At 39.3% G+C, this 16,387-nt stretch overlaps 2 protein-coding genes across 8 annotated transcripts in view; both read right to left on the bottom strand.

Annotated features, from left to right (window-relative positions):
• The window catches only part of LOC106061498 (beta-1,3-galactosyl-O-glycosyl-glycoprotein beta-1,6-N-acetylglucosaminyltransferase-like), a 106,391-nt gene that overhangs the window by 35,946 nt on the left and 54,058 nt on the right, over window positions 1-16,387 (bottom strand). The window contains exon 1 of one of the 7 annotated variants that reach the window (XM_056005401.1): window positions 4,389-4,508. The exons of the other annotated variants lie outside the window; for them this stretch is intronic. Within the exon in view, the coding sequence (XP_055861376.1) occupies window positions 4,389-4,438 (50 nt within the window). The 5' untranslated portion in view covers window positions 4,439-4,508. Of the gene's footprint in view, window positions 1-4,388; window positions 4,509-16,387 lie in introns of those variants that run through there. 7 annotated transcript variants of the gene reach the window in all.
• On the bottom strand, window positions 5,424-16,383 carry LOC129921966 (uncharacterized). Its single transcript, XM_056005402.1, has 2 exons — window positions 7,397-16,383; window positions 5,424-7,225 (listed from the first exon to the last, which is right to left on the bottom strand). The coding sequence occupies exon 1, from the start codon at window positions 9,726-9,728 to the stop codon at window positions 8,190-8,192; it is 1,539 nt and encodes a 512-aa protein (XP_055861377.1). The 5' UTR covers window positions 9,729-16,383; the 3' UTR covers window positions 5,424-7,225; window positions 7,397-8,189.

Below are 16,387 nucleotides of genomic sequence, written 5' to 3'. Positions count from 1 at the left end.
ATTTCTCTGGGGGACGTGACAGTTCGTCCTTGGTTTTTCAAATGCCCTATTGCATTTGATTCTTTCCCTTTGATTCGCCTTACTGCCTTCCAAACCGCTCTAGCAGAAGTTTTGGCATCCAGACTGCCGACAAAACTTCTCCAGGAATTCCTTTTGGCTGACCGTATGGTTTGTCTAGCCTTTGCTCTAGCTATCCTGAATAGCTTTAGGTTTTCCTGGGAAGGATTCTTTATAAATGCAGCCAGTCGTTTTTTCCTATCACCAATAGCACTTTTGCAAGCTGTATCAAACCATGGTTTGCTAGGCCGTTTTGGATTTGCAGAGGTTAGGGGTACAACTTTCCTGGCTATACTTAGTAGCTTGCTAGCAAAGGTATCAGCTGGGTTCTGTTCATGGAGGATATTTTCTGTGATATCCTCAGAGCATCTTTTTTGGAATTGTTCCCAATCGGCCTTATTCAGTTTCCACCGCTGAGGTCGTCCCAAGGAAGGGAGATTGTTAGTAATGATGATTGGGAAGTGATCACTTCCCCGTAGATCATTGCTAACTGACCATTTAAAATCGTCCAGAAGTCCGGGGACGCATACGGTGAGGTCAATGCATGTGAATGATCCAGTTCCTGGGTGCAAGTAGGTCGGTGATGCATCATTAAGTATGCATAAATCATGTTGGAGGAAGATATCCTCCAGCATACGACCTCTAGTGTCGGTATTGTTGGATCCCCACATGGTGTTATGGGCATTGAAATCCCCAAGGATTAAATAAGGCCGGGGGAGTTGTTTCAATAGGTCCTCCATGTCTGTTCGGTTTAATGGAGCGCCTGGTGGTAGATACAGGCTGCAGCAAGTGATAACCTTGTGAAGGGTTATCCTAGCTGCTACGGCCTGTAGTGTGGTCTGTAGTTCTACCCTCTCATGGGGGATGCTATCCTTCACAAGGATACAGACTCCACCTGATGCTCTCTCTGCATCCTCAACATTCTTGCTATAAGCACGGTAGCTTCGGAAGCTGATGCAATCTTTCAGAAATGTTTCCTGTAAGCAGACAGCTACAGGAGTCTCAGAGTCCATCAGTAGCTGCATTTCCTCGTAATTGGCCTTGAGGCCTCTACAATTCCACTGTACAATTCTGGAATCCATGGCTTATTCTAGATGACCTACTTGGAGCTATTTGGCCTTGGGAGGCCCCCGGAGGGGTTTCCCTTTATTCCAGTGACCTTGGTATTTTTATTCTTGGGTTTGGATGGAGAGGAGGACAACCCCCTTTTGGGGGAAGTCTTTCTCTCTGGAGAGGGGAGATCCCTCTGGTTAGAGCGGAGGTTATTTCCTCCTCTCTCACCTCGGGCATCCTCTCCGCTTTGATTTCTCCCCTTAGGGAGTTGGTCAACCTCTAACTCGGTAGAGGTTGGGGTGTCTGGCTGGGTTCTCTGAGGAGAACCTGTGTCAGACATGATGTCTCCGGGTTCTCCCGGGGTATTGGTTTTGACATGCTGCTCAGTCTCCATGCTCTCATCAGCGAGCACAGAGAACATGTTCTTTAGCATGACAACAGGGCTTTCTTGTTTCTTCAGAGGTGTGTTCTTTGGCGGTGTTTTCTTCTGAGTTGGAGGAGGAGGAGGGGGTGGTGGGGTCAATGTGTCCGTCTGTGTGGCTATGGATCTTCCTTTCTTAGCAACAGCCTGGGCGTATGTCTTTGTCAAGCCGAATTGGCCCTTGGGTAGGGCCAGTACAGCCGATTTCGCCTGGCTAAAGGTACATCCGTTTCTTGCCTTGTACTCCTGCACGGCAACCTCCTGTTTCCACACAGGGCAGTCCTTGGAGTAGGCTGAGTGGCCAGCTTGACAGTTTGGGCATTTGAACTGGGCTGTGCAGCCCTTGTCCTCATGACCCTCTCCAGCACATCTGGCACACACAGTGTTCCTCTTGCAGACTGCCGCGCCGTGTCCATAACCCTGGCACTTGAAGCACCTCATGGGGTTAGGTATGTAGGGCCTCACTGGAACTCGTAGGTATCCTGCCTTCACATACTCTGGCGGTGTCCTAGTTCCGAATGTGAGGATAATAGTGGCGGTTTTGACCTCCTCACCCTCCCTGCGCCTGGTAATGCGCCGGGCATGGGTGACTCCTTCAATGCCCTCCACTATTTCCTTCTCGGAACATTCCAGTAGGTCCCTAGAGCTGATTACACCTCTGCTGGTGTTCAGACTCTTGTGTGGCATGACTTCCACTTGGAGATCACAGAGTCTTCTGCATCTTAAAAGCCCATCAGAGTGTGTCTTGCTGTCTACTTCTACAAGGAGTTCCATTGATTTGTGTAGCTTAGACACACTCTTGGGCTCTCCCACTACTGACTTGAGTCCCTTATAGATAATAAAAGGGCTCAACTTTGTCAGGCTTTTACCCTCCTCTGTGCACCTAACCACCAGAAATGATGGCCAGGTGGCACAGCTTTTTGGGACCTCCTCTTTTTTATCGTCAATTCGACGTTTCTTGCCCAGACATAGGTCTGGGGCAAGTAGTTTTTTGTGTGGTTTTTTGTCCATATATATTTTGGTTAATTCGGCACCTGTGCTCCCCACCCACCATCGAGTCCAACAAGGGGACGGGCCATTCGGATGTCCAGAATGAGCCCGCCAGGGCTACACAGGTGCTATACTCAGTCAGCTGCTACATCGGACATGTGTCCGATACAGCAGCTCCCTGATTGACCCTCCAGCCACCGCCCTTCAGCATAGGTCGACGACCTATGCTGGTAGCTCGGCATGACCAGCCGGTTGACCCAGAGCGGGCCATCTGGGTCTCAGGTCTAGGGGAACTTGGAGCCAAAGTATTGTGTTGTTGTGGTTTATCCTCAGATAGCCACCACTCAAACACCAGGATCTCTTTATCCCCCCTTACCCGTCGCAGTCCACGGCAAACGGACTGGTCTAGGACGTAGTGAGAATTTAAAGTTAAGGAGACAGTGTGATGATCAATGAAGGCAGACTTAGGAAAAGAGGAGGCAGACACAATGATAGAAAAGAAGTAGGGCACTTTTGAGCTCCAAAAGTGCTAAGGAAAGAGGAGCGCAGTTTAACGTCATGTCTCGGGACGTGAATTTAATTGGTCAGCTTCATTTCTCCTCCCTATTCCGAATTATTTTTTCAGAGCTTTAAATTATAGTTCTGAACAAAATTAATCACTTATAAATGAGCGTCTTTTTCAAATATTATTTTTTGATTGCAACCCTCAAAGCCTTAATCAACTTTTTCAATCTGTTGGGTATCTTTTCTTTTTAAGGAACAAATCGGTTGAATTTAAAATGTAGTTAGGGGCTATAAATTCATATTGTAATATTTTTTAATTAAAAACATTATTCAAAGGTTCTTAAAAATGAGACATTTTGCGTGCGTCAAGATGGTCGAATATCCAAAGAGCGTCTAATCATCGTTCTGTTAACGTCTTATTCTGACCCCCAAAAACAGGTTGATTACAAGATGTCTCGCTAACATAAAGGGGTAAATACTCCTAATAAAATTATAGTAACGCTAATTGTGTCTCGATTGATAGTCACACTTAAGTGTCGGCCTTTTCCCCCACGTTTTTTATCCAACTAAATTTTACCTGACTTTATTAAAAGGATGAATAATGAGCTGTAGATGTCAGGAGAATGCGTTTCTGTAGTTAAGAATGCAAAAAAATTTTTAGCGTCGGGCCCCTAGCTATCAAGAAACCCTCTAGATATCAAGAGAAGGGCCAACAACGAAACTGTTTTTCTTTTCCGAAGGTTGAGAAGCACTGCTCTAATTGTAATATAGAACACGTTTTGTTTTTCCCTGATACATATATGCTATGTATGTGCGTTTATACGTAAAGTTAGGGCTTACTAGGCGTTAGGGTTAGGGTTTGGATTAAAAAAAAAAAACTCAAAAAGTTCTGGGTTTGCTAGTGTATTCTGTTGGCGACTTTGTATGCGTAGTGACGTGAAATATTTTCATAAATCGTTAAAAATGTCTTCTTAATTTACCAATTTAAATTTTCCAAGATCAAATAAAATAATACTTATGATAGTCATAAGTTTGAACTAATAGGTGCTGATACTACCAGTTAGTTCTTTTATTTTTTCCATCTCCATTTTTATGGATCTCTTATAAATTACATTGAAAAATTAATGAAACACCAACCTAAAATTAATTGCCAGATCTAAATTGTATTTAGATCTATATTTAGACTGGAAACTAGATGTAAATGTATACAACTATTTAAACCATTTATTAATGTAGTTTATTCGTGATATTTAGAGATTTAAACTGCACTAATTCATCGATTTTACTATATTAACATTTGCTTAATCAATACGATATAGTAAAAGATATCATCATTAACATTCTAACAAAATGAAAATATTACCCGTAAGTTTTGTCCTCAGATTCAATTATGTCCTTAGCGCCAATTTCCATTAATGTATCAAATAAGCTAAAGAGCTCTAAGAATGGTGACGTAAAAGACGAAACTACAAAATTAAATCTAGGATAAAGCGAAACTAAATTAACAATAGTCAGATTCGCATCAACTTACGGTGACTGAAGAAATAACTGAGATCAAATTCACAATGGTCGATATTACCGTATACGATTACTTCTCTTGGAATAATAATTTACTGGGCAGGAACTGTGAATTGCATTTAGCAGATTCTTTTTTAAATTTAAAATACACCATTTAGCTTTAAATAATACGGAGAGTTGGGATCAAATCCGATACAGGCTATATCACGGAAACACAAAGAGCGGTATGTGGAAGCACACTTTTATAGTACTTTCTTGGACGAGTATTACACAAGACCTGTGTATTTTTTATACCTTTTTTTGAAGTACCCCGGCTTTCATCGATACACAGTTTTTAGCCGACAGTGTAGAAAGAAACTTAAAAGAATGGACCAGCCTATATATTGACCAAAAAAAAAAGGCGGTATTTGGTTAGGTGAACTGTCACATCATCCCTTCAAAAAAGTAAAAGGACAAATGAGATAAGAGAGCCGATGGCATAAAGATTCTTCCCTTGGTCATTTCGCCAACCGTCAGTGTTGGCGTCAACAAAAGGTCACTCCACTTTTCAACATTTGTAAACAATCATCATCAACATCAAACTCCATTTGAGTGAGGGCTTGAGAAGCTCAAATCTTATCTTGCAAACAAGTCACCATACAGGTCAAGGATTTGTGGTTTCCCAGACCTGTCGAGACGGTAAATCTGGGGCAGTCAAATAGAATATGAGACACGTTTTTCTCTTCTTTCCAGCAGCGTGAGTCGAAGTCTGCTCAGACCTCCACCACAGGGAAGTGAGTTCAGGGCGCCTAATGCGCTCCCAGACTCCGCGGGCTTTTTGGGACGTTTCCCAGCACTCAAGGCAGATTTTACATTTCTATTTTTTTTGGGGGGGGGGGGGGGGGATTGTTGCCAGAGCATGATGAAAACTCACCGAATGCACGGTAGGTGGTGTTAGCCCTCCTTGATGGGCCAAAGAGTCAGCAATGGTGTTGCCAGTCACACCTATATGTCTCGGTACCCACTGCATTGTTGCAGGAGTGCCATAGCGTTGATTTATATTGTGTGAAGCCATGTTGACAGTGTCAATATTGTAGCATGGTCCAGGGCTTTGCAAAGTCTGTAGTACAGGTTTTAAGTCAGTGACCACAACAATCTGTGTTAATCTTAAATGTCACTCTCCGAGTTGAAGTCAATAACCCTAACTTTTACGGCTTTACAGATCGCAATGGCCTCCGCATCAAAACTGCAAACACTACAGATTTTAACCGAGTCAGAGCCAACTGCAAAGACAACCACATGGTCCAAAGATTTTAACTGAGTCAGAGCCAACTGCAAAGACAACCACATGGTCCAAAGATTTTAACTGAGTCAGAGCCAAAAAAACTGAATGTAGGCTCCATAGCCTGCTCTTCCCGTGTATTGAAGCCGACCCATCATTTTCAGCAAAAATGGCACTGGGCTTTTTAGTTCCTGACACGTTGAGAAGTGAACAATGTTTTCTCTTGATATTTGGTTTATCTACAATCGTAACTTTGCTTGAAAGAACTTAACATCATCACAGGCAGTTGCGACAATTTTGTCTTTAACTTAAAGTTGGAAGTCTTGCAGGTGACCAGTGAGATCAACTGCTAATGACAAATCCTGTACCCATTCGTCAGTTTGGAAATTGTGACAATACGAAACTTGCATACAAAGTACATTTGAGTTTTCCCAGCAAACTGTGAGAAACTTTTATGTTTAACTTATTATTAATAATTATTTCCTTGTCCACCCATAACTAAATTCTTGTATGATCTATCCCTCGTTCGTCTAGACAAAGGTACTGGCTCTCACGGGACAAAACTCGACGTAAAACATAAACTAGCTTCTCTAGGGCTAAGTTTTTATTATTGACCGCTGTACAGGTGACCAGCACACAATAGTCGCTGCACCAGCGCTACACACAGCGGCTTAATAGCTATTCACACCTTCTCTCCCCCTCCCCCTCCCCCCCGTCATTACATTATGACTTTATTACGTATGTACATTTTACTATTTTATGTCGATGCTATATCTTCATATAGCATTATTAATGCCGCTACGGTTGACTACATTTGTAACCGCAGTATATTTGATTTATTTTATTTTATTTTTTTATTTTATTGTGTACGATAAGCTTTCATGAATCTAAGTGTTGCCTAAGAACATAGAACACCTGCTCTAAATTTACAGTGCGCATTTGAAATTGACTATTTTACATTCCTATTATATCCCTCATAAATATTATTATGTCGCACACCCTTGTGAACTTTTAGTTCCTTGGATGAATATAATTTCGATTAATCATATCAAACCCTTATTATTGTAGCTCTATCCCTAGTACTTTATTTTCATCTTATCCTTTAGTATACTATGTTCATTCCCCATTTTACTATAACTGATTACTTATCGACGTAATCACGTATAATGGATGAATCTTGACTAGTATCATCCTACATTGTATGATAACACATCTATTGTGGTTAACTCCCTTGTATTTTGCTTATCATTGAGTTTTATGTGTTTTAAGATCTCATGCCTTAATTGTTTTAAATGCCTTGTTGGGATTGATACCAATGCCTGCACCTGAATGATTGCAAGGCATATGAGAATCTCTATTCAATGCCTTTAGGAGATTCCTAATTGTCTATCATATCCCCAGCCTGGTAGCTGTATCTGTAACTGCTTGCTGTTGCTATAACTACCAGATCACTCAAAGCTGTAACCAAAGCCGACCACACCAGATACCCCCCCATCACATACCTGTTAGCAAAAAGGCATTGCCTACTGTCCATGGCCATAGAATATTGCCCAGTGTCCACAGTGCCCACTGCAGTATCATCTGCCAAGTACCGGCCCAAACTGTCCACTGCCCAATAGCTACTGCCCACTGCCGATAGCTTAAAGTAACCTTAGCTACAGGAAATAAACTGGTGTGATTTAGCACGGCCATCTATGAGCTAGAAACCATAGCTGAGAGATCTACTACTACTACAAACTTAGTCTGCAGCATCAACCCTCTCTACTGCTAAACAGGCAGTGGCCTAACCCTAGAGCCAGCTTGCCTACAGCATAGGGGACATCCGAAGCCGACGTCCTAAGACAGAGCCGTATGACTCATCTTTCTGAGTGACAGTCCTACGACCGCGAGAGAAAAACCCAACAGGCTAGCATCTAAGAATATAAGATTATTAATAATTAATTAGCTATCTATGATGAGTAATTATTTTAGATATTACACCCATTTCATTTCTCGATTATATTTTTTTTATCAAATTATCTTGTGTAACTTTTTATTCATTAAATTGTTTTAATCAATAAATTTAATATACTGGTCTGTTCTTACTGTTAGTTGCGGTGTGCCTGTTCTTCTTCTTCTTCTTCTAGCCAGCTTTATTGCTGCTGAGCTGTGAGCTCTTTTGCAGAATGTGCCAAGGAAAAAAAGTGTGCTGTTTTCTTCAGTTGTTCAGCACTGCCGTACAGGGTGTTGGTTATGATGGGCTGTAGTGGAAGTAGGGTCTGCCTAAGGTGGATTAGGGAGGGGCATTCAAAGAGGATATGGTTTACGGTTTCAAAGGGGTGGGCGCAATGTCTGTGGAGTTTATTTTGTTCAGGTGGTAATTTAATAGTGGTGTGTGTCCTGTTCTTAGTTGGGAGATTGTAGATTGTTCTTTGCGGGGAGGAAGTTAATACTGTCCAGTTTGTTAGGCGTAGTCATTTCTCTGTACATGGCTCTGCCTGTGTTTCCTGATGCCCATTGGTTGAGCCACTCCTCTTTGTGATTGTTGACTAACATTGACCTTAGGGTGAGGTAGTTAACAGGTCTATCTGGTTGTTCCATAGTTGAACCTGCCTTTGATAGCTTATCTGCCTTTTCATTTCCCATGATGCCAATGTGTCCAGGGATCAACTGTAGTGTAATATTGATATTTAATTTTGATATCATCTGGTGGATTATCACAATGAGTGTTGTCAACTCTCTTGGGCTGTTTGAGGTGCTGCTGTTAAGTGCTTGCAGAGTAGATTGGGAGTCTGTAAAGACAACAATATCTGATGGTGGTTGCACTCCTTCATATAATTTGTTTTCCACTGTCTGGAGTGCTATGGTAATTGCCTCAATTTCGGCTTGGAAGTTTGAGCAGTAATCACCACAGGGTGCACTTATTTCGAAGTGTTTATTTTTAGGGAAGACCAGGAAGGCGCCAAGACCAGCATTGATGGTAGCTTTGAAAGCCGATCCATCTGTATAAATATGGATAGCTGTTTTTTGATAGCTTTCGATTGTTTCAAGCGTGCCTGCTTTGAGCTCCAGTGGATTTGATTCTTTTGTTAAGGTGTTATTTAGTAAATGTGTTTTGATGGTTGGTTGTTTGTAGTTTAGTCCGGGTGTAATGTTTGAAAACCTGGTAATTTTTTCTCTGTTATTGGGTAGGTGGTGTTTTAGGGCTAGTTCGTCAGTAAGTTGGATCAGAGTCCTTTGCTTTTTTTGGTTGTTTTTCCTATTGCTCTGTGTTAGTAATTTATTTGGATGATCGTCCTCCAACCTTCTGTATCTCTCAATAGCTTCTAATGCTGCTCTGTTGCGCCTTAACTTAAGAGGTTCAATATTGGAGTCTATCTCACAGGCTGCTGTGGGAGTAGTTCTCATACCTCCACTAATTAACCGCAAGGCTTGGTTTTGGATTGTATCTAATGATGATTGATAGGTTTTGTTGGCAGCTACTTGTATGGAGAGACAGTTATCCATTACAGATCTGACATATCCAGTGTATAACTGTCTTAAGGTTTTCTTTTCAGCTCCCCAGGATGTTCCTGCTAGGTGTTTTATTATGTTTAATCTTTGTGATGCCTTTTCTTTTAAATCTGCCATAAAGTGTTTTAGAGACAGTCTTTGGTCTAGTTTTACACCAAGATATGTTGGATTTTCTTCTTTATTTATTGGCTGAGAGTCTATTTTTAGGATGTAGTTTCTTTTTGCTGTTTTGTTGCTGTGGCTAAAGATTGAATAAACTGACTTTTCTTTGTTTATTTCCATTTTCCATAATTTTGAATATGTGGAGATAGTTGTGAGGGCTCTATTTAGTTTGGATCTAGTCAGCACTGGATATTTCTCTGTAGTCCAAATTAAAAGGTCGTCTTCATAAAGTGCCTTATTGACCGAAATGAGGTCCGGGAGGTCATTCATGAAGATTAGAAAGAGTGCAGCTAAGGGCTGAACCTTGTGGTAGTCCTTCTTCCAAACTTTTTTGACTAGAGATGGCACCTTCGAATCGGGTTTGGATGGTTCTGTTTTTTAAGAATGCTCTGATCCAGCTGTACATTTTTCCATGGATGCCCATTTTTTTCATCTTCAAAAATAGACCTTTTCTCCACACTCTATCATAGGCTTGCTGCAAATCTATAAATACTGCTGTAGTGTGCTTGTTTTCATGAAACCCTTCTACTGTGTCCTGGATAAAACGAAAGAGGTGGTCTTCTGTTCTACTTGCTTTCCTGAAGCCAGCTTGTGCATTGTGGAGTGAGCAAGTACTTTCTAGCCACCAATAAAGTCGGTTATTGATCATTTTTTCTGCCATTTAGCCAATGTTGGATGTTAGAGATATTGGTCTATAACTTTTTGGGTCTCCAGGTGGTTTATTTTTCTTTAAGATGGGTATTATGTTTGCGGTTCTCCATTCCTGTGGTATGTCTCCAGTTTTCCATGTATGGTTGATAAAGTTAAGTATACAGTTTTGGGCCTGTGGTCCTAGTCCCCGAATCATTTCATTTGTTATTTTATCGGGTCCAGGGGATTTTCTTGGCTTGAGGCTTTTTAGGGCAGTATTGAGCTCATGTAGAGTGAAGGGAGTGTCAAAGATCTGACAGTTGACTGTTGGAGCTTTTTCTTCTTTCTTTAAGATATTACTGAAGGCCTGGTCCAGTTGTTTTCTTGGCTTTGACTTGTTAATGTTGACAAAATATTTATTGAAGGTTTCAGCCTTTTTAAGGTTTTCTGTTATTATGTCGTGTGCCTGTTCAAAAAATCTTGTATATGTGAGCGGGATAAATAAATTAATTACCCCTAGACTTTAATAAACGAGCCAAAAATAACTATTCAAACATCTCATCACAGAAATGTTCAACAGGTTCAGTTTTTATGTTCAGAAACAATACAATTTCTTCAAGCAGTGCAAAAAACCTCTTTAATACTTTATGACAAGAGAGCCAGCGGTCTTCTGTACACAATCCAATTAGTGTCCAACGTAATCCAGATACATTGAACATTGGCGTTGATTTAAGCCAAGGCTTAAAATAAAATTGATAGAAATTGAAACTGGTCTTAGCTTATGTTGGAACTGTAATTGTTCTGCAAATAATACTTCTTGGTGAACGATGCACTGAAAATGAGCAAATTGAAAATGAGCACCAGTCTCTCTTAGTTTTGCAAGCACGACCACCATTTCTAACCCCCAAAATGGTTGGTGCGCCATCCGTTGCTAGACTAGCTAGCTTTACCAAAGGTAAATTAACTACAATATCACCTCCAATAATTTATCAAAAAACATCCTTGCTTGTTGTAGTGTTATGCATAGAACAGAGCTCAAGTAGTTCCTCTTGTATCTTAAAATTCCTGTCACAGGCCCTTATGAATACAGCCAACAGAGCCAATGAAAAGAATTCAAAATCAGCTATTTCATTTTATAATTGTTCATGCAAGCTGACTAAAAATGTCATTTATTCTATCTGCCAGTGTTCCTAGTTTACGCTATTTCTTTGAATGCTTTCATCTTTTCTGGACAAATTACTTTGGAAGCTTTCACGAAAAAATCAACTTCACTAAATGTTTTAAAAGTTGTATCATTAAAGAATACTTAATAATGGTTCAACGAAATTGATTGTTACGTTTTAGTTTGTTGTTGTTGTTTTTTCAGTAAATAATTTACCTGGAAATTAGTATTGACTGTTAAACGCTTAATAATTTAACATTATTAGACTGCATCCGTCTTGTGAATCTCCAGCCATCCACTAGTTTTCTAGATGGGAGGTATTCATCCAGTATTTTGTACCAATCAGAGCAAGTTAGTATTGACCGTTCTCACCTAAAGGTTTATTGGACCTACATTAACCATTATTTCAGCTGCATTTACTGGACTTGTCCTAAAGGTTCCACAGACAAATCTTAGAGCTTTGGATTGTATCTTATCAAGCTGTTCAAGAGCTGTCTTATAGCCATAGACTTGCAAAGGTAGTTCACACATTTTTAGTTTGCGATCTCAAGTTACACCAAGGTACTTGGGTAACTTCTCCATGCTGAGAGCCACTCCGTTGAAGGTGAGTCGGAAAGGTTGCCAGAGAATGTCAGTCCCGAGCATGAACAGAGAATAAACCGTCTTGGAAGTGTTTATTTCTAGCCTCCATTTTTATGTGTATGAGCAGAGCGTATGGAATCTTCTTGCAACACTTTCTGTATTGTGGTTGCGCTCCTTAAGGATTTCCAAAGGACAATATAATCAGCATATAACAGCTTTTGGTATTTAGCTGGGCCGGTAGGTCATGCATAAGGCCGTGAAAAAAAATGCATGATAGAACGGAGCCCAGAGGAAGGCCGTGCTCGAGGGATCATTTTCCCTAAGACTTCTTCTTACATCCTGGTTCTTATTGTACGCTCTTGTGGGAAGTCTCTGATTCAGTAATATGTTCTTCCCCCGTACCCCCACGGCTTATGAAGCAAACCAGGCCGACATACTTTATCAAATGCCTATTTTAAATCAATGAAGACTATGCATGTGCTTTCGGTCCTTTAAACTCTATCTGCTACGCTCTGCACAAAGATGTTAACTTGGTAATTGCGATATTCCAGTCCTGAAACCAGCCTGTTCTGGAGCTATAAGACGGGCACTCTCAATGTATAATCAATGACAAGTCATGGTCTCTAGCATGGTCATGTGTAGTAACGTTCCATTTTATTATGCTATATTCGCCCTTGCTATGTTATTATTTCCATTATGTAAATGTATCTATTTTATTTTAATAGCTCTTCTTACTATATTTAATTTATTATGTTTTTTAATATGCATATTTAATATTCATTATTTAATTTATAAATGATATGTTGTTATGCTATGATCTTCTTCCTCGTTCTCATAGTATTATGTTGGAGCGTTCAGGTGACTGACCAATGTATGAGATGCACTGTGCGGTGGTTTCCAAATCAAGGAGCTCTCCATATAGCTTTCTTTCTATAGGGATGCTTTGGGACCAGTATCTTTGTTCGAGCTTCTTGTTAAAGCATTCTCTGGTGACACTCCACATGGGCAGATTTCACTAGTTCTAATTGGAGCTCCCGGAAAATTTGTTGTCTCATTCTGTTTAGTTCTGAGGTGAAAGATGAGACTTTTATCTGATGACCCGACAAAATAGCGCCAACAAAATAGCGCAAAAATTACCCGACGAAATAGCGCAAGACAAAATAGCGCGGACTTGTATATGATGTGTATAAAAGTACCGGATTCTTAGTAATTTAATGTCATGGGCATCATTTTTGTTGATGTCTCTATCTTTTTCAATATGAATCGATCTGAAAGTATGCCATATTTGCAGAGAACGAGAGTACTTTTCATTTTATATCCTTCCCCTTTTGCACCAATGTTTAAAATGCATAACTTGCTAAAAAGAGGATTTTGAAATGTGGTGATCCCGTTCAAGCAGTGATGGAATTTCCACGTGACATTTTCTACAATTTAACTTTGTGAAGGTTTGTGTGTGTGTGTACAAATCTAACAAGTATCTTTGCCTGTTTTCAAAATACACTTTTGGAATGTAAATAAATGATACATTTTGAAATTGTTCATTTTACCTTATTCTAATTTTTGATTAATGTTTGCATACTTCTGTTCTAAGATATCTAAAGTGTTTCCTCTAAAATGACTGAAAAGTTATGATAACATTAAAACAAAAACATATTGACTCTATTCATATTTTACGATATCTAAAGTATTTCTTTCAAAATGACAGAAATCTTTTTTTTTTCTGCGCTATATTGTCGGCGCTATTTTGTCGGGTACCGCATTTATCTTGTCGGGATAGCTTATAATAGGCGTCATCTTTCTTGCGATTCGGATGAGAGCTTGTCCATTTATCTTATATTCTGTTCACTATTTGTTTCCTAATTTCTTCTGGATAGAATGCAATGTTTAATTGTGTGTTTGTTCTCCCACACTTGGCAAGTGCGTCAGCCTTCTAATTCAATATGTGCTGATATCCATTGAATAACAGTTTTTTTTTGTTGCTGATGTAGTTGAGCTTTATAAGTGGTGTCCTGAGTCGTTTTATATATGAGAAATCAGAGTTTTCCAAGTTTTGGAGGATTGTTTTCGCATCGGTTAGAAAGACTATCTTGCTATGCGGGGTACTTGGATGATTTACTAGCGTAGTAGCTGCTAGTTCTAGTGCTTTCTTTTCTGTTCTGTGACTGTAAGAGAGCTCTCCAGGTGCAATGTATTTTTCTAGTTTTTTTTCAATAAATATTCCAGGTCCTCTATTTGTGGAGCTTTAAGCGATGACCCATCCGTGTAAACTCTGATCCACTGAATGTTAGGGTCATGAGTTTGTAGAAAATTGTGTTCACTGTTTCCTTGTGATCTGTTGGAATGTAGTCAGATTTTTGAACTATTTTCCACACGGTCTGTTAGAGTGGATTGAGAGCGCTATGTTCTAGCGTTGAGATTCATTGTGTTTATTCGTGGATTCCATAGTTATTTTTTTCAAGTTGGCTTTTCTTTTTTAGGTTTAAATATTCCTGTATAAAATTAGTGATTTCAGAGTCCGTGTTTTCAGTGCCAGTTTTGTGGATTTTAGTTTTGAGTGGATGTCTCTCTAAGGTTTCCAATTTAGTGAATTGGGAAAGGATTTGTATTTCTCTTCTTTCCTCCAGAGAGACCAGGGCAGCAGTTTACCTCCATAGCTCTTATGGGTGTTGTTTTGATTGCTCCTGTCATTATTGATACTTAGACGAATATTTTGAACCTTGTCTATTTTCCATAGGTTGGTTTGGGCTGCTGAGCCTCACGCTGAGGTACTATATTATAGAATGGGTCTTATGAAACTGGTATAGGTCTTATTCAGAATTTTGTGATTTGCTACCCAGTATATATTCTAGATTTAGTCTATATCTATAAAGTGGAAAGAGCGATAATGGACAGGATTAGTAGGCCTAGAAGTGCCAATAGCGGGTAATAGTGCACTATGCTGTTCGCATGGTAAAACGGTTAGTGTTACTGGCTCATTTTTCTTTAAATTTCCTAGCTCGTCTACTCCAATATATTAATCGACATTGTTGGGGAGAGGTACGTATCTTAGAGCAGTGGCATCACTTGGGGGTGCGAGGGGTGCAGTCCACACCAGGCGACACCATTTTGGGGGTGAAAACCAAGTTGAAAAATTTTGGAGTTTGTTTGATTACGACTACCTGTCTTGGCTGTATACATTTTCAATTTGCTGATTACATTTTTGAAACACATGTTGTGTTGTATGAAAGATGAAAGAAAAGAATAGTAATGTGATCAAGGTAATTACGACAAGAAGGGACCACTAGACTAGATTTGGATTTATAATCTGATAAAACGTATTTGACACATATATCGCCATTGAAAGATTATAGATAAGTTGTCTTGAAATTGAATTTTATTATCTACTCTATGAGCTAGGTTACAAAAATAAAAATTAAAATTAATGTAAGTTGTTTTCTAATTTCAATATTTGCTGTCAGGTTGATGTAATCGAATCTAATTCCCATCCATATTAGGAAAGGCTTTTCCTCCTCTAAGTACTATTTGAAAAAAGAATGTCAGGCTAAGAGTTTCACACGCATTTTCTTTTCGTAGATGAACTGGTGTAAAAAAAAATAATTTGTTTGAGAAATATATTGCTACTAGGCCCTCCTGAAATTTTACTTAGTGAGGCTATCACTGGGGCTAATGAGAGTCTTATTTCTCTCAGTTGTCCACTCTGCTCTTTAAACAGTTAATTTTGCCGGAAAAAATGACAGATTTTGAAGAGTTATGATTAACATTTTTTTTATCAGTCCCAAAGATACGAAATACTTCTTGTGAAAGAGGTCATCGCAATACATGTTTCTGCTATTTATGTGTAAGCTTTTGTGTTAAAAATAGAAGATAGGAAGAACTGGGATCTATTTATGGATGAAATGCCATTGCTGTAAGTCAATGCTAGACGAACATGTCCTCCTTTTGCTGTAAGTCAATGCTAGACGAACATGTCCTCCTTTTGCTGTAAGTCAATGCTAGACGAACATGTCCTCCTTTTGCTGTAAGTCTGGTAACTCTACTCGCTAAGATTAAAAATCAATGAACCCGTTTCTCTTTCTATTTGGGTTCTATTTATTAATCATTATTAAATGCCTTAAAATGCCTCTAAATAAATATCAGAAATTAGAGTTTTAGCATCCCAGTAAAGCCAAACAGAAAAACAAAGTTAGCAACTTTCTCACTACTGAAGTTTCGAAGACAAAATAATAATTGCGTATTACATTCTGCCTGTCAAATTATTTTGTTAAGATCCTACAAATAATTTTTTAGGAAAGATTTTTTAAAACTATTTTATTAATCCTTCACAAATTCATCCTAAAATACAATGGGCATTAGGGTCGAGAATGTTTAGCAACTGATTCACTTTAGTCTTACGTCAATGAGACTGGCTTTAGTCAAAAATAGGCTGTTTATATTTTTATTCACACTGAAAATTGAAGTGCAAACTAGAAACTGACATTATGGATACATTGTAATGGGATTTCCTTAAGAAAAATAAATATACAAATATAAATTACACGAGGAAAATAAAAACATT

The sequence above is a fragment of the Biomphalaria glabrata genome, chromosome 12 (assembly GCF_947242115.1).
Source record: "Biomphalaria glabrata chromosome 12, xgBioGlab47.1, whole genome shotgun sequence".
Classification (NCBI taxonomy): domain Eukaryota; kingdom Metazoa; phylum Mollusca; class Gastropoda; family Planorbidae; genus Biomphalaria; species Biomphalaria glabrata.
Note: the sequence above shows the minus strand (reverse complement) of the source record. Positions and strands in the feature narration are given on the sequence as shown.